The following is an 18,116-nucleotide window of genomic DNA, read 5'->3' as shown; positions in this document are numbered from 1 at the left end:
CACAGCATCACCGCAAAGTGGCCAGCAGCAGTCAGGCACTGGGGTTTCCAGCATTTCTGCGAGGAAACTGAGCCAGACAGTAGTACAGGGGTTCATTTATTTGTTTACTTAAAAGGCTCAAGCATTAGGGCTGCAGTGTGGAAAAAAGAAATGGTGACTACATCTGGTTATGTGCCAGCCCATAAAAAGGGAGGAGGAAAGAAAGGGAGGAGGAAGGAAAGGGAGGAGGAAGGAAAGGGAGGAGGAAGGAAAGGGAGGAGGAAAGAAAGGGGGAAAAAAGTTTTGACCATTCCCTTGCATTTCAAATATTTAGGGAACACCTGGAGGAGCACCCAGGTGGTAGCTGGGCCACAAAAGGCAGTCAGGCTCCCCCGGCCCCTGCCACCCCTCTGCCCACCGTGCCCCGGTGCCCCGTGGCAGCGCTGGGTGCCCGCAAGGCCACCTCCGGTGGTGGCAGGGCTGGGAGCGGGAGCCCCTCTCCCCAGGCAGAGTGGGCACAGGGTCTGCGTACGGCGACCGCAGGGAAGGGAGGAGCAGGCGGTCCTTGGCGGATGAAGTATTAGTTCTTTAATAAGTACAATAGTGACCAGAGGCATAAAAAGGAGTTACAAACAGCAAAAAAAAAAAATATATATATATTTTCAAGAGATGTAAATTCTTTACTTGCATAGAAAACCTGCTGTAGAAGACACCAGATAAGAAGTACAAGAACACTTTCCATGTCTGCCACGACCTTGTCCATCACGTATTAACACCTCATGCCGGAGCAGCGATGGGATCTCCAGGGGATTGCAGCACACCGAGTGCTCTGGAGGAGCACCCTCCCCGGGGCCCGGCACGCCAGCCGGGACCACAGCAGCAAAGCCTGAAGATGAAGGCACGACTTAACAAGGGGCAAGGAATGCATGGAGGGAAGGGAAGGAAAACGGTGGGTTTGGTTTCAACTTCATGAAAATCACATTTGGTCTCAAGCTATCAGGTAGTCATTAAAGAAGGAGGTTTATGGTAGAGCTGTGGATAAAACAGATTTTTTCCAACTTGTGAAGACTTTTGCAATTTCTGACAGTTGCCACACTATACCGAGACAGAGAGGAGACACACTGAGGGGTACTGGGACTTTGGGGGGGGGGGGGGGGGAGAAGAGGGGGACAAGGGAGACCAACAGCCAAGAGAAACCAGAAGAACTGATTTGCTGGACATAGGAAGTCAACCCACCAGGTTTTGGGGGGCACCAGAGCTGGGGTGGGCTGACATCCCATGGCTCTGCACAGGGCACAGGGACATGTCCCCGTCTTTCACTCGGACCATAAGTGCACTGTGGGAGGAGGGGAGATGGCTGTTCTGGCTCTCACCCTCCTCTTCACATTGCTTTTCCATTTCAGCTATTAAAAAAAAAAAAAAAGCCTAGAAATGCCAGCACCTGAGGAACAACATGAGAGGTGGGAAACAGAAGCAAAGGACGTCTGTCCTCATGATGAGGTGAACCAGGTTTGAGAAGGGAGGAGGAAATATGCTGCCTCCATCCATGCCTACCCAAAGCCACGTAAGTGGGGTCCGTGTCCTGAGAAGCATCATGAAAACGCAGGGCAAGGGGGTCTCTCCCAAGCTGACATCCCCACGCGCTCACCTCAAAGCGATTTTCAACCATTAACTAGTTTCTCCCCCCAGGACCCCGTAGCACCATTCCCACTCTGCAGACAGGGTACTGGAAGCAGGGATGTTAACTGGATGCAGAGGTGGAGCAGCAAGCCAAAATTAGAAACCATGAGCTGAAAAGGACACTTTTACTTTTCCTCCTTCAGCATCCCTATTGCTCCTTATAGGAAATCCCTTCTAGATCTGCCTACGTCCCTGTTGTTCCTTCCCTGTGCGATGCTGAGACAGAGGAACGTAGGCTGGTGCAGGAGCAGGAGAGCTCCTTCCCTCACTATCACGCTGCTGCACAGGGCGAAGACATTCAAGACCTCATGTCTAAATGACGTGAGAGGACACCTCAATTCCCCTCAAATGCAGCGTGTGCCCCTTTACCTAAAAGGTTTTTCTAAATACACAGTGCCTAATTATTTTTCTAAATCTATTTTTCATTGACAAAGAGGAGACATCCAGAGGGGATAGGGGATGGGACGGCTGCTTGGAGATACCCCCTGGGTTTTAGCCAAGCTGTGCTCTTAACAGTCACGGCACTCAGTTTGTTCCCAGTCCCTTTGCCAGAAAAAGGGACTGCTGTGGCAGGGGACAAGTCCAGGAGAGAATCTCGTCCCTTCACAGTAGCCCTGAATGTCACACCATTAATAGATACTAAGATGCTTTTTTTGGGGAAAAAAAAGAAAAAAAAATCTTGCCTAAATTCCATTCGGTATTGCTTCTATAAATAATAAAAATTTCATCTAGGTCTTTCACAATACCATGCTTTCATCCCCAAAACTCTTTTCTCTCACTTCCGAGAGGAAGTATCTTTGGTCCACGTTGCAGGGGAGGGGGAGATGAAGTCAAGCATGACCTGCGGGGGAAAACCAGGGGCACATCTCTAATACCCTGCAAAATGTACCGACAATTAAGCTAAGGGAGACGACAAGAAGAAAAAAAACAATTAAAAACCAGTCTAAATTAAAACTACACTAACCGACGTCTGGAGCACGCCACGTGTTTGTAGCGTGTCTGAATGCAGCAGCTAGTGTCACCTCTGCCTGACTTTGCTGCAACTCTCTCCACCTGCAGGGACACCTTCCTTGGGTGATGCACGTTCCTTCTACGTGTTCACCAACGTTCACCAGGAACCTGGCTGCAAAATTAGTGTAAGGAAACCCTGCGTAATGGCAAGTACTAATAGGACAATGTTAAACACCAGTAAGATTAAGAGGCAATATTCATTCTCAACTAACTCTGGCTATCGAGGCGGGGGGGGGGGGGGGGGGGGGAAGAGAGACATCTAAATTAGGCAAGTCAAATGGAGAGGGCCAGTATTTCCATCAGCAGGGTGCTCACGCCTCCCTCTCTTCTTTGACCGCAGAAACAGCCCCGCTGCCTGGCCTAGACCAGCTGCCTGCTTTCTGGGCTGCAGAGTTTGGCCCGGCAGCTCCTGCTCCACACGTCCTACGTGCTAACGAACCGCAGCCCCTGGGCGAAAGCTTCCCCCCACCAGCAGCTCGACAACCCGGCCAGTATTTGCCTGCTCTCGGCCGCGCTGGCCGCAGGCGAATGCTCCCGCCAGCCCGGCACCACCACCAGGCCAGGGGCTCCAACGCTGCTCGGCCACGCACCACCAGTCCTGGGCAGCCCCACGAGCACAGAGGGTTAAAATTTACCCCGGAGATGGTTTGGAGCTCGCCCGAGTGCTGCATCCGCAGCCCGGTATCCCACCTCTGCTAAGACGTGAGCACCAGCAGCTTTCATAATCCAGAGGCAGCATCCATGGGATGAGCTACAAAGGATACATTTTTCAAGAAAGCCTTTAGAGCTGGGCCATTGCACAGGGCTTATCATTTAGCCCTCCAAAAGGCTGTAAGAACAAAAGATTAACCAGACTCCTTAGGACTGCACATTTCTGGAAGCTGGGACCAATCTATGCGACAATTATAAACTTTCCTTAAAGGTCAAGTAAGAAAAGCTCGATAAAGCAGTTGTCGCGGGTCCGAAAAGGAGCTTAGGAATCTCATCACTTGTAAAGCTTTCTCTGGAGATTTGCATTGCTTCTGCTAGTGCTGTACCTGGCTTCCAGATAAATACTCCTGAATTTTTTAATGCACCGAAAGTATGTTAAAAAACAACCCCTTACATCTCCAGCACAAGCAGTTATTAAAAAAAAACCCTGAAAGCCGCTCTTGACATCTTGGAGGATGCTTTCCTTATTCATGTAACACTTGGACGGCAACGTCTCGAGCGAGAAACTGCTCGATTTCTTCTTGGGTCATTATTGCAGACGCAGGAGCTGCTGCCGCTGCCGCTTCGGCCGGTGGTGGGCTCTCGCAGTTCAGGTTCGAAAAGGGATTGAACCAACCCAAGGAGAAAGCACCACCGAACGCCAGCTTCATTCCTTCCCAGCCGCTGATCCTCTCCCAGGTTGGCTTCTGGTTTTTAAGACGTTCAATACCCTGCAAGAAGAGAAGAGTTTTAGGTCATCTCACGTTTAGAGCAGGTATTTGTGCACCAACCGCTGTAGCACGTGCAAAACTGCCTGTCTACAACCAAGATGTTATTCAAGTTTTCGTTAACAATGAAGGCAGACGTCCTGCGTTACTGAGAGTTTCATCCCTGAATTTAACAACAAAACCAAGACCAAATTCATGGACAATCTGAATCTCAGTGACACTTATTTCGGTACGAGTTGCTACCGATTTTTATGGCAAAGTGATGGCTTCTAAAAAACCATCCCTTTTGGAAACATGGATCTCTTATCCCGATGCTTTTTGAATCCCTTCAAGGAATAACGAAATACAATTACAACTTAAAATTTCACCTTATTTGGGCACTTTTACCATAGTTCAGACACAGGCAAAATACTGCAGCTTTTTCCAGTGACCAGGAATTTACCACAGCCACATCTAGGCTTGTCACTAGAAGCTGACATAAGAACAAGCTTACTCTGCACCAATTAAGAGCAAATATTTAAGAACGCAATTTTCGTGTAACAAATTGTGAAAGACAAGCCACAATGCAAGCTGGATACCCGCTGGGAGGTGAGGAGATCTGTATAGGTGGAAGAGGAGGTCTCAAAGCAGGACTGGAGCCTTGGTCAGTCAATATTCTGATTCATTCTCCCTCCAAGAACATCACTTTTAGTAAAACAAACATTTTGATTGTATTTAAATAACAGGTCCGTCAAATTTGGGCAGCAACATTTTTTCCTGGTAGTCTTCTCCGTGTAGAAAGAAGGAACTAAGTTTTGTTTGTTTTTTTTTTAAGGCTACCGCTACGTGAAATAGCATCTTCTGCATCATGTAAGAGAGGAGTCAGATCTACAGCTGCATATGATATGCTCACGATGATATATAAGCGACCACGTAGAAACTCTGTTCTTAGAGAAGCAAGGATACTGGATCCAAGTTTTGAGACACTCAAGGAAAGGAAAAATGAGCAAATTCAGTTAAAACCATTTAAAAGAGCAGTTTTAGAAGAGCTGGATGAAAAATACACTTGTCACGGTCTAATTCTGCAGGTTTTCCCTAACGACCCACAAAACATTTCAAAGCTTTGCAGGGGGGGAAATGACGACACGCGACAGCTCTGCAGGACCACAGCTGCGCTTGCGGTAAGCCTTATAAATAACACCACATTTTAATACAGCAGCTTGGTTTTGCACTAACATTGAGTCAGCATGAGCAGACCCGGCAGAAAACACACCAGAAACCAAAAGAATTACGTGCAAAGCTTTTGTGAGCTTCATTCATGCCCCATTTCTCGTGCTGACTTAGCAGAAATCCAGCAGTCAACGTGCAGAAAGAAACGACACGATACCGAAGCTGAAGTCTTCAGGGTTGCAATTTTGGGAAAAAATTCAAGCCCTGAAGCACAAACGTGCATCTCGCAATGCTAAGCACAGGCACACGTCCCTTTGCGCTGCTCCCAAGCTTGCAAATGCGCGGCTTCAACTATTCCAGGGGTCCCTCGCAGCCTCCGGCCCCTTGGGACAAGGCACTCGGTGCTGCTGCGGCCAGTGCCAGCCCTCGCCTCCCTGCCGGGCAAGCTGGGAGAGGGGCAGCGTTTGTGCGTGGCAGAGCAGAGCCTCGGCAAAGCATTTTAGCTTTACCATGTCCTCTTCCTCTGGGATACTCCGGTTCCAGCAGCCTGCGGCCGTGCAGCTGGGAGGCAGATGCTTTTGCAGCTTAAAGCCAGAGGAAGACCTTTGGTTGTCAGCTGCTCCTTAGCAAACCGCAGAGGTTTCTAATGCGTTAGTAACAAACCCTCACCGCGGCTGCAGCATTTATTGTGCGAGTATCTAGAGAGAAGGAAAACAAGTAGCATGGGGCAGGAGGAGAAACAGACACCAAGCATTGAAACCCTTCCCCGGCAGCACAAGCTTTAACCCTGCCCTCAGTCACATGCGCAATCCGGTTCGATCCATGCTGCCATCTAAATTGGGAATAAGGATCTCGAACACTTCTGGGCAGCAACCCCTCTCTTCCCTCCCCCAAAAAACCATCATTCACCTGCTCTGAACAGCGTCCGCTAACCAAGGTGATCAGCAAGGTCAGGCTGAGGTTGTACTAATGCCAGATTAGGGAGCAGTTAATTGGAGCAGGCAGGGCCATACTTTCTCTCTCCCAGCCTGACCTCACTAATCCCTTCGGGGCACGTATTGAAAATGAGCAGGGGTTTTAAAAATTGTATCCTGGTCTAGTTTTGGCTGCCTGCCCCATGGTCGGTAGGGCATGAGGTTTTGCCTTAAAAAAAAAATTTAAGGGGGACGGAAGGAATGCACAACTGTTGAAGACATTTCATTACTGTTTAATGAAACTTTTTCAAAAATAGATTTACCCCAAATCTCTCATTGTTATTTTAGAAAGTGAGAACTTTGTATTTCAAATTAAACCAACACGTTTCTCTTTCTCATTGTGCAGCTATTTCACCTAAAAAAAAAAAAAAAAAAAAAGTGCTCAGAAAGCATCATCTTTCACTATTCCAAATCACATGATTTTGAACAAAACTGGAAAGAGAATACATACATAGAGAAATATAAAATACCGGACACTCCCATTTCAGTAAGAGGTAGAATGTTGCAGACGCGGGGACAGTAAGACAAGGTTGACCTGTTACCACTGCGATGCTGCAGGATATACCCCGTTTCTCCCACTATTGCCCTCGGTATCTGCTCCCGCGCAGTGCCAGAGGAAGATGCTGGGCTGCGTGGCCTGACCCAGAAGCAATCTGCAGGACAGTTCTTGCATGTTAGAAGAAATGCCTTCATTTCTTTTAATACGCTTTTAAAAATCCAAAAGGAAAGAGCGAACAGAACAGGCAAGCATTGTAACAATTTGTCCATTAAGGGGAAGACACAGGAAGCGTTGCTAGCAGAAATCATGATCAAGGCAGACTTTCCCTACAGCAGTTCCTTGCACTCATTTCTGCTGGGAGCACCGCTTAGCTTTTTGCAAAAAAGTACCCTGCCTTTGCTTGAGTTTGTCCTTCAATTTCTCTTGGCCATGCTAAAAAGAACTAGCACCTGAAATCAGGTAGTCCTGTCTGAGAAAATCCTTTCCATGAGCAAATCGGTAAGTCCGCCTTTCTCGTATTAATATCGACCCACACTGAGTATCGTTCAAATTGCACTAAATTGCACCACCAAGTCGTACGGTACCAGTAAAACCGAGGTCCCCCGGTTACTGGGACACACACACGGCAGGTACCACTGGACGTTTCTGCAAGCTGTGATGACGCCTCGTTTAAAACAAAAACAGTTTGACTGAAAATATCAATACTATATAATGCTGTTTAACAATCTGCATTTGTTTGAAACAAGAAAAACTGAGTAATTACACATTTTTTCACAATGGTCAAAATGCCAGAACGACGTAACCAATCTTCCTCCAAAATGCATAGTGAGTAAGGGTAATTAAAATAAACCAAAACTGGAATGTGCACCAGTGGAATTTATAACCAAAACCATTTTAAAAGCGATGAACTGTACAGAGAGATGCATTCATTTGTTAATTGCCTTGGTGACTAAAGCCCCCCCCCCCCCCCCCCCCCAATACATTTGATTTTGCATCAAGACAGTTTTAGGGCCGGATTCCCTACCAGTTCAAGTTACCACCCGCACGTGCCTCACTGGCTGAACTGATCCTGACCAAAGATCCAGCCCTTAACTATTAAGCTGGGAGCATTCTCTGAAAAACACCGCTGCATACTAAAATCAGAGCTACATATTTATTTACAATAGCTTTCCACTATCAGCAGTATCAAGCGCTCTAAAAACAAACCCTAAACTTTTCCTGAGCTTTTCTTTGTTAAGGAAATGTGTATGCAAAGGCCACGTTTCCTTCACAGAAATCTTCCCACTGAGGCACAAGCGCAGCCTGTGGCTCCCTCCGTGCAGTCCTGCAGCAGAGATCACAACATACTCCTGATGATCTAACGCCGAGCAAGTAGGATTGCAGAAACAGCCTGTTTACACAGCCGAGCAGTTACTGACAGCCACTTCCAAGTGGTGAAATAAAACCACTGATTAACAGATCGGTATATTACCGATTAACTCATTTTTAAACTTAAAAGTGGAACATTCAGTTAATTAAGCTTTATATGCTTCTGCCTGCTTGCATACAGAAGTGAAAGTTCAGAAAACCATTACAGATTTTTCCCAACGTTTGACATGAAGAAAGAAAATAAGAGCAGCAAACAAGTTTTTGGAAAAGTTTTATTGCATTTGTTTTCCATATGGAAGCATTGACAGATTGAAAAGATGCAGCATTCACGTTACTTCCAATATGAGACATCCATTGAATTTCTTCTTCCCTGATTTCCCTCCCTTCCCCCATGGCTTTGAAGCAGTCTAAACAGGTTAGTTTTCAAAAAAAATACCATTTTATTTTAAACCAAGAAAAGAAAAGATTCCTTGGCAGTCATGGACACAGCTGATTTGTATTTTTCCTTTGTTTGCAATTCATTTGATGAGCCCATGGGAGTCATGATCCAAAAATATAATAAAATTCCTGCCTGAACACAAGATGTCAGTTGTAATTACTAATGGTTTAGCTCTACCCGTTTTTGGAATGCCTTCTGTCCCTCCCACTTTCATCACCACACAGTTCATAACAGTATGCATGCTCCTTACCATCAATATTTCCCACTTTAAAACACTTACACATATACGTGTGTGTGTTTACACACATACACATGTATGCATAAATAATGAGAAAAGATTTACAAAGCTCTAAAACAGGGCAATGCTAAGAATATAGAATCAATCACCCTGGTACACCTACACATCCCATCAATATTAGTCTTTATAGTAGTCTGGGCATTCATGTCAGTTTTTCACATTAACACTGTTTAGCAGGCATTGCTCTAACAACTCATTTACCAAGACAAACACACACAAACAAGATGATTCTGCTACTCTAAACACTTGAAAATTAGATTTCTTTCTTTCCTGCAAATGTAAGGCATTTAATAATCCAAAGAGTCTTCTAAATCTGCCACAGTTACCCTAAAAGGGCAACGATTTCCTGCGCACAAGGGAGGGAACAGCCAAAACAATGCCAGAAAGATGGAATCAGTTCTGTGGCTCAAGGAAAAAGGAGGGTGGGGTGGGAATTGGTGTTGGCAACATTTGTTTTAAGTACTTTAACTGTATACGATCACCAGGTCAACTGGCTCTCTTGCTGTGTCGTGTTCTTGTCTTGAACCTTTTGGTAAGTGAAGTGTCTGCTTCCCCATTCAAGTTCACTTATGAAAGAGCAATGTGCTCCTTCAGGAAGTCCAAAGGTGTCTGTGTAGGGCTGTTGGCACTCATATGTCTTCCACAGAGCTCACCACAGTCAGGAGACAGCATGAGAATCTACTCAGAAGAGGTGGGTCACAACAGAGAAAGAGGATCCCCTTCACATTAGTTATGCCATACAGAAAGCAGAGAGAAACAAATGCCAGTAAAGTTAACAAGATTAAAAAAAAGAGAAAGGAAAAAAAAAAAAAAAAGCAGCAGCAGTTTCAGCCAGAGATATAGAATTATCTAAAATTGTGGAATACAGGGCTTTTTTTTTCTCTGCAATTATCAGCCATTTAATAGACATAAAAAAAGTTTGTTTTGCTTTTTGTTTTAAACATTCATGGAAAATTTGTAACAGTAGTGCTGTAATATGTTTCTATTTTAGTGGAAATGCTGGTCAAGAATTCCTCAGACCACATACTGGTACGGGTCTGCTTTTCCTTGGTCTGGTGTTGCGAATGGGCTAAGCCATGCTATAGAGAACGGATGGCCAAATACTGCTTTCATGTTCATCCATTTTGTTTTTTTAGCCCATCTTCTCTCTTCCTTTTTCAACTGTTCTATTCCCTGAAAACAGAAATATCACATTTTCAGTCAAACACTCAGATTTTGTAGTTCTGGATTTGGGGAAAGGTCTAATCTCAGTTACCCCTTATCCAAAGGATGGAGTAAAAAAATAAAAATGCATCTATACTGCCTTTCCTTTTCTTCTCATTGTTTTATACTAAAAAAATATTAAGGATAGAAAGTATTCCTTGGAAATATAATTACTTTCATTTTGTTCAGGCCTAGATATTTCACAAACCTTTTAAGACCTGCCCTCCAATTGCCTCTGATGTCAATTAAAAAAACCCCACCACCTAAAACCAAACAAAAAGTATGTGCTTTAATGGCTGAAAGCATTATGTGCTAACCAGATGGAAAAGTTTTAGAGGAAACCATTATAAGCTTGCAGACAAAAAAAAAAAACAAACCACAAACCCAAAAGATAATCTCTATAATGCTCCCAGATTCACCAAGCAAGTTCAGGAAGTGCCCATGGCTCAGTGTAGCTGAGTCTACCTGGTGCCTCTTCATGTTTCATTAGAACCGCTGCTAAAACATGCATGGGCTGACAGCAGGGAGAAAGGGTTAAATAACATACCAATTTGAGAGAAATCATTGGCATTGTTTAGTAAAGGTTAGAGGGAGAACAAAAATAAGCCATCAAGCAATCAGCTGAAACATTCACTAGTCTATCATTAAAATAAAATAAAATATCTGTATTGTGTCTAAAACCCACAAAGTGAATTTGGTCTTTCAGGAAAGCTATGCCTGGCTGCCACAGGAGCAAAATGAAGGAGTGCAACCACTGGAGAGCATTACTCTTCCACGGGTAGCAGCAGCAGGCAGATCGCTCTGTTCTTTAACTTTGGATCTTTTGCAAGGTAAACTTCTCCTGACCTACGTGTCTCTCCTGTGCTACAGACTAATGCACTGTCATACATTTGTGTGTCTCAAATTACCAATTCTGGGAGCTCTGCTAAACACAACATGGGTCAACTGCAAGAGTTGTGCTGATCCCTGGTAAATGTCACCTTTAGAGACAACAGCAAAATACCAGGGTTCTGGGTCCCTTCGGCAGAAAAGAACCATCCCGGTGGGACAGCGTACACAAGATGGGGAATGAGGTCTCCCAGTGACTGGAAAGAGCAAGACACAGCCCTGTCTCTAAAATGTGAAGTAAAACACTGCAAGAGACCACACCAGGAAAAATGTCACCCGGAAATATTCCTCTGCTCAAAACAGTTTGCTTGCCAGACACAGCTAGCCCAATGCTAGCAAAACAACAATGAGATGTTCCACAGAGCAAAAGCCTTACTGGTACATATTAAAAAAGAAAACAAAAATGAAAACCCACAACCCAACAGGGGGAGAGCGTATTTCATTTTTTATTTTAGATTGTGGTATTGTTCCTTTAACATCTGTGAGTTCCTTTAACATCTATTAATTTGAAGGGAAGGGAAAATCCAGAGACTTATTTGAATGCCCAGCTGTAGGAAGCAGCTTCTAAAAATTCTTGACAGATTTCAAAGATTCAGAAATTCAGATGATGATTTCACAGGCAGCATTGCTAATTTACGCACTTATTGATAAACTCAAGCTCGGCAGGATCTTGTTGTTCTGTACAACACTGTACTTCTTCCTGGGGCTCCCCCCAGCAGAAAGAACAGCTGAAGTCTTCCTCTGAACACAGAAGAGCCACAGTGTGAACATCAGCCTCTTGCAGAAGCCAAGCATTAAAAAAAGTACTGCAAAAAAGATTCAGTAGCGATGGGCTCTTACAGTCTATAATGCCAGTCATAGCTCTCCAATGGCAGCAAAAATACATATTCTAGCTTCAACTGGCCATGGGCAAACAAGTAAAAGGGAAAGAAAACCAAAGGTGGCAGGGAAAGAAATAAGAGTTGTCGCTCTTTTGAGACTATCACTTTTCTTCAACCACTCCAGTTAATTCAGGTATCTGAGCGTGCTTGGTGAAGGCCGGCAGTATTCACAAGTGTGGGAACATCCCCAGGAGTCACCAGCTCCATCTTTACACAACCGGGCAAATGCAGGGATATATGATGGACTGCAACACTACTGTGTAACCTCTACTGTGTCATCTTTGAATTGGGGACAACATGGTGGCTTTGCAGCAGACTGTACCCAGCAGGTTTCCATGAGCCTACTCCACTCCCTTTTTCCCTCTGGCAAGAGTTTTTCAAGCAGCTAAAACTGGAAATCTTCTAGACTAAAAGAAGTGTGTGTGTGTATATATATATCCATTCCCCACCTACTCATCTTGGCTTTCCAGCACATAAAGCTGTAAATAGTGATGCCAGGGGACACACAGCTGAATTTCAGATAATACCAATGTAAAAGCATTTCATTAAAGGCAAAAGGTTCCCGAATCCACAGGGACAAATACTCTCTACAGAGTAATCCTAGTTACCAATGCCTACCTTATCAGAGGTACTGTCAACACAACATCCCAGCCAATACACAGGTGTACACTACTTCTCACAGTAACCTTCAGAGAGCACAACCCAGCACTATGCTAGCTCAGTTTATTACATTGGGTCTTGCCTCAAAGGGTACACATGCATGAACTCCCCATGCAATGAGGTAAAAACCTGTGGCCCTTCACTGTTTATACAAACGGTGAGAGAGGCAGGGTAAAGGAGAGAGTGCGTGAGACACTCACCGTTTCATCAGTGCAGATGGAGTGTACTTGGGTCCCAAACATAACCGAGGTGAAGATGAGAAATAGGAGAGCCTCGAAACACAAGAGGATGAGAAGAATCACTGTAGTTGGCGGAGAGAAGGAACTGCATTCTGTGAAGACAAAACAACAGAGTTGGAAGGGGAGAGATCAGGTAATGCAGCAGCTGCAAAACACCTGCTAAGCCATGGGTTTTCCATACTCAAACTGTCAAAATAAATTATATGATTACCATTCTCAGAAAGGTGCACAGGGAAGCTCTGACATTCTTGAGGATATTCAACAATGAAATGATCACTCCTGCAAGTTTAAAAAAAAGCAGAACCAAAAAAAAACCCTGCAACACTTCAAGAATGCAACTTTTTTTTCCACTTAGGCGTTTCCCCAGCACACTGGCTAGGACTCCACTCTACTCCATTTCACCTGTAGCTTCTCTCTTAAACCTTAATCTTAATGGATTTTCCACAGTGATAAAGTCCCATTAGAAATCTCATGCTGGTGGTCAGGACACAAGGATAATTATTTCTGTTGTACCAACATAAAACCAGAGTATGCTTCCTTTCATAACTGCTCTAAGTCACAACCTAAAGAAGGGCAGATTAAGCCAAATTCTTATTTTTCCTTGAACCCTATAGTGCAAACACAGGCAAGAGCTGAAAAAATCTGAGAAGGTAACTATAAAAGAGGAGCAGAAGAAAGGAAGAGGAAGGAAAATGTTACAGAGCAAAAATCATAGTGTTGAGTTGAGCGTTATAAGTGTCAGAACATCTCCAGATTTTTCTGAAATTCAAGAATGAGTATCACAAAAACCCCCTATTTTTCTCATGAGATGTTAAGCTTTAACAGATACACCACAATCAGGGGCTAACACAATCAGCACAAATCCAAGGCAGCTGGAACAACAGAGCCATCTCTCATAACTGCTCTTTTCTGCCACCTAAACCTGGGACAGGGGGGAAAGCGCTTCCCCCACGGATAAAGGCTCTGAGAAAGCTGGCAAAGGAAACTCTATCTTTTGAAGTATCCTTCCCCTATGGCCCTGGCCACTGTAGTCAAATCCAGATGTTCTCAGTGACAGCTGTTTTACAAAGTTTTGAACTGCAGAACAACCTTGTCAAATTCAGTGAATATGTGTAAATGTACCCATCCTCTGCAGTATTATAAACTTAAACTGGTCATTCTATTGAATGACACAACTGAAATTCCATGAAAAACAAAGCTAATGCTCTTCCAAAAAAATCCACAAGCAGCACATACATCTGCACACACATTCTTTGACAACCTGTTGTTTGACTCAGCATTACCTAGAGGATTTCCTATACCCATTTGTGTTTTTAAAAACACATCTCAACTGGCTTTGTGAAAAATTACTCACCGGCTGCTCCAGAGTGAGGGCTGGGATTTTTTGTTTGTTTGCTTGTTTGTGGGGTTTTTCTGTGTGTGTGGAAAGGAATTGTTTGTTCTCGTGAGGGTGGATTTTTGGATCTGAGTTAGCATGTTTTCCTGGCAGTCTTGCAAGAATGATTCACATTACCCTTTTCAAAAAAGCATACACATTCTTCTTATCTTGTGTTGGCATTCAGGAAATTAGTGCTGCATTCGTGTCAACAGTAGATTATTGCACACAGACTATCTAGGTGTCTTTACATCTCAGCTTCTCCCTAGGCGGTATCAGGCTTAACTTGAAACAGGACTTTTCAAAACAGAGATCCCAACAGGTCAGAAAGAATTATGAAGTTCCAGGAATGATCATTAAAAAAAAAAAAAAAAAAAAAAAAAGAGATAGCACAGCAGAGCCCTGATAGCATTCTTCTGAAACCAGCATAAAAGGGGTTGCCTTACAAGGAAACTACATTATAAGGTCTTATTCACAGGTTAATCTGGTATTTTAATGAGATACTTTGTTAGTACTCACTTGTCCAGTCTTCTTCAAAGCAATACAAGAAGTGAAATCCCACCATGATTAGAGCATGCAGGGAAATCAGTGCTATATACATCTGAAAAATAAAGGATGTAATATAGGTATCAGGTAAGTTTAAAGACCAAAATGCTAAATCTTCCAAACACTTTAAATAAAGCAAAGTGTTAAGACTTCAAAAAAACCCCCCAAACCACAAACCACCCCAAAAAACACCAAGCCCCAAATGCCAAGACTACACAGACTCATTCTGGCCTTACTAACAGCTCTGAGTGCACAGGAGGGAGACTGTTTAGTTCAAAGCCAGCTGGACACAAAACCCAGCCTCCTGCACCCCAGCACAGTCTTCCACACAGCTTACTGTCCTTATCTCCGCTGAGTACAGTGCAACTTTCAGAGAACAGCAACTGACATCGAGGTATCATGTTGTCAAAGCTTACATCCTTGCTCTTGAGAGCACTATAGTTTCCCAGAGAAACAACAGCTAATTTGTTTTAACCACAAAAAGCACTTTATCTATTTTTCAGCATGAGTTTCAGAAATTTTTTTTTTTTTTTTTTAGTATTCCCCCCCCCCGCCCCCGAGGCAGGCACTGGCATGGAAAGTTTCTCTCAAGCTTTAATTCTTTGTACTTAATCCTTTTTGTTTTAAATTAGGTCTTTGTAACAAAAAGCTTTGAACTATATGCAATGCTACACTACCATTTACCAAGACAGGGCTAAGAAGATGACTCTCCTGAACCTACAGATTCTGACAAAGGTCAGCAGATATTAGAAGTGAGAGAGATTTTGTTACAAGAAACCCCTGTGGAAGCAGTAAAGGGTGACAGGAGAGTATTTAGGTTTTCCTTGCAAGTTGAGCATGCTGCCGTTCTTTCACCTCCTCAGGTCTCAAAAAGAATAACCAAGAACAAAACCAACAACCCTTATTTTGTTTCTCTCAACTACATTAAGTGTTTAATACAGCCTGCTTGAAAGTAGATATCAGTTTTACCAGAAACAGAAATCCTTTTGATAGGATTAAAACACCTAGCTCACTCCTCATGGTGAAAAAACCCTGCTCAAGGGAAAGAAACAGGATTCGGTTTGTTCTGTAATCCACATCCTAACAAACCGCACCGCAGAAGAGTAAGCCTTTCCATTTAACTGAAAATCTCCCCCTTTTTACTTGGTAATATGAGAACATTCTTCCTCAAACCTAGAGATGTCTCAAAAGATTTATTAATAAAACAGAGCATCACTGAAACTCAGCCTTGTAATGTTCACACTACTCCCACGGGATATTTGCAGTTCGCTTTGATGAAACAGATTTCAACCCTTCCATAAATACATAGTATTCAAGTCTGCACTCCTGTTTTCTTACTCACGATGCCACAGATATAGTACAAAAAGTCAAACACCTCCTTGGTTTTCAAGTATGAAAATAAACCACTTGCAAGTAAAAGGTGGATAATTCTTGCCAAAGGGGATGCACACTTCCCACTCCTCGCTTAAGATGTGGCAACAGCTCTTATTATATGATCCCACACAGGTACTCATACAACTACAACATTTAGGAACCCTACATATGGCCTGGGACCCTACCAGCCACAGTACGGTGTAAAAGGATGGCCCACGCCTCAAAGAGCTCAACGCTACAATAAACTACTCACATTACAAAATAGCATGCTGAGTGACTGTCAACACAAACCTCACAAAACCCTGACAAATAGTTCCTGTGATGCCTTTTCCCCCTGTTGCTGTGTCGTGTGTGTTCCCTAATTAGCGAAACAAAGTCTGCAACAGTTCCCTGTAAAGTTCTTCTGAAACAAGAAAAAAAAGAAAGCCAGCCTTCAGAGCTGTTTCACACACAGCATTTCAGTGCTGCCCACTGGACAACCTCAAACACCACTTGCAAAATACTTACTGTAAACAGTACAAAGTACTTCTGGTTATTCTCTCCTACACAGTTATTGACCCACGGGCAGTGATGGTCCATTTTCCGAATACACCTCTTGCAAACACTGAAAAAATACAGGTCCTTATTTATAGCACATTTCATTGCAGAAATACAAGATTTCACAGGGGTTTGGTGGACAGAGAAATTAAAGGAAAAAATCAGAGGTGAAATCTGAACCTCAATAAATTTACTGGTCACCACATTTATATTTGTGGTTTGCTCACTTGACTATGTCCGTTCAAAATGAGACATATAATACCAAATCACCATTGCAAAAAATTAATGCCAAGTAAGACACATCAGCATAATATTCACATCAGTGGTTCTGCCAAAATATCGTTTGAACAATACATTCAGGCAGATGCAAAGAATCTGTGACTTAGTTTAGTTTTAATCTATTTGTCTGTGAAAATGTCCACAGATAAAAAACAAACAAAACCCAGAAAGATATGAAAAGCAGTAATGAATAAAGATATTTTTCAGAGTTGCTAGTAACAGACTAATGCTTATTTACTAGCATTAGCTGGTAGCAGGAACTTGCAAAAAAGAAAATTAAATAAAGCATTAGAAAAGATTCTTGACATCAAGGTAAGCCACATACTAGCATAAAACAGCTGTGGCAGTCACTCACAAAGACCATACCACAATATATATTCAAGATAAAATTAGATGTTAAAGCACTTCACAAAACCAGACTAATAAAATCTAAATTCAAATTCTTGCCAGCATGCACATTGTGGCTAGAAGTCAAATAATTAAAAGATTATTACTCTGTCTGAACATCATTCTCTTGCTTAGTCAGTAACTGCTTCAATTCACATAATAAAGGAAGTCTTTTTCTCTGCTGCTTTCTCATATGATAGGAGACGAAAGGCAGTCTCCTGATACCACATTGCACAAACAAGCACAGAAATCAAATATGAAAAAACACAAAACCCCAAAACAAACAAACAATAGACCCAGAAAGGAAATAGCCATTCCAGAACAATTCTGGCAGCACTGAAACAGAAAGGATCAAGGGCTCTTCTAATTTTATTTTTCTTCTTGTATAAAAAAAATATTTTGACCTTAATATAAACAATAAACTTCAACACCCAAATGCTTAAGGGAAACTCAAACAAAAACATAAACATGTTCTTATAAGCACATACGAATAAATAATAGAAAACCTCTCTGTCAGAACAGCCTTGCACTCACGCTAGGTGGTGGGAGGGGGTAATCCCCAAGGATACATGCCATGCCTGAAAAACAAATGAGTTGCTATAGCCCTGATCCTAAATGAAAGTTGGTCAAGCAATCCCCAGCCTCTCAGCATGGGGCCAGATGAAGAGCTGCTTCTCCTCAGGCAGGCACGGGTACCCTATTACCTGCCAGCCCCAGCTGCAGTGGACAACTGGAAAAGCCTCGTTTACACCAGAATAAGCAGCTTGAAATTATTTCTGAGCTACATGGGGACTAAAATCAGCTGGCACAGTAAAAACAATTTATCTGCCAGATAACATCATACTTCATATGGCAAGTATCAATTACTTGTTTTTAAAAAAAAAAGGGGGGGAGGGGAGGCGGGGCAGGTGGTGTAAAGCAGGAGGATGCCT

At 43.2% G+C, this 18,116-nt stretch overlaps 1 protein-coding gene across 3 annotated transcripts in view; it reads right to left on the bottom strand.

Annotated features, from left to right (window-relative positions):
* Positions 1–638: 638 nt before the first annotated feature.
* Positions 639–18,116, bottom strand: part of ZDHHC3 (zDHHC palmitoyltransferase 3) — a 34,508-nt gene continuing 17,030 nt past the window's right edge. For 2 of the 3 annotated variants that reach the window (XM_075493341.1, XM_075493342.1), the window contains exons 4-7: positions 16,489–16,585; positions 14,581–14,662; positions 12,648–12,778; positions 639–4,091 (exon numbers count right to left, since the gene is read on the bottom strand). In XM_075493341.1, coding sequence (XP_075349456.1) covers positions 3,846–4,091; positions 12,648–12,778; positions 14,581–14,662; positions 16,489–16,585 — 556 coding nt within the window. In that variant the 3' untranslated portion in view covers positions 639–3,845. Of the gene's footprint in view, positions 4,092–8,333; positions 9,989–12,647; positions 12,779–14,580; positions 14,663–16,488; positions 16,586–18,116 lie in introns of those variants that run through there. The other variant, XM_075493343.1, reaches the window with a different exon arrangement.

The sequence above is a fragment of the Mycteria americana genome, chromosome 2, assembly GCF_035582795.1.
Source record: "Mycteria americana isolate JAX WOST 10 ecotype Jacksonville Zoo and Gardens chromosome 2, USCA_MyAme_1.0, whole genome shotgun sequence".
In the NCBI taxonomy this organism is placed as follows: Eukaryota; Metazoa; Chordata; class Aves; order Ciconiiformes; family Ciconiidae; genus Mycteria; species Mycteria americana.
Note: the sequence above shows the minus strand (reverse complement) of the source record. Positions and strands in the feature narration are given on the sequence as shown.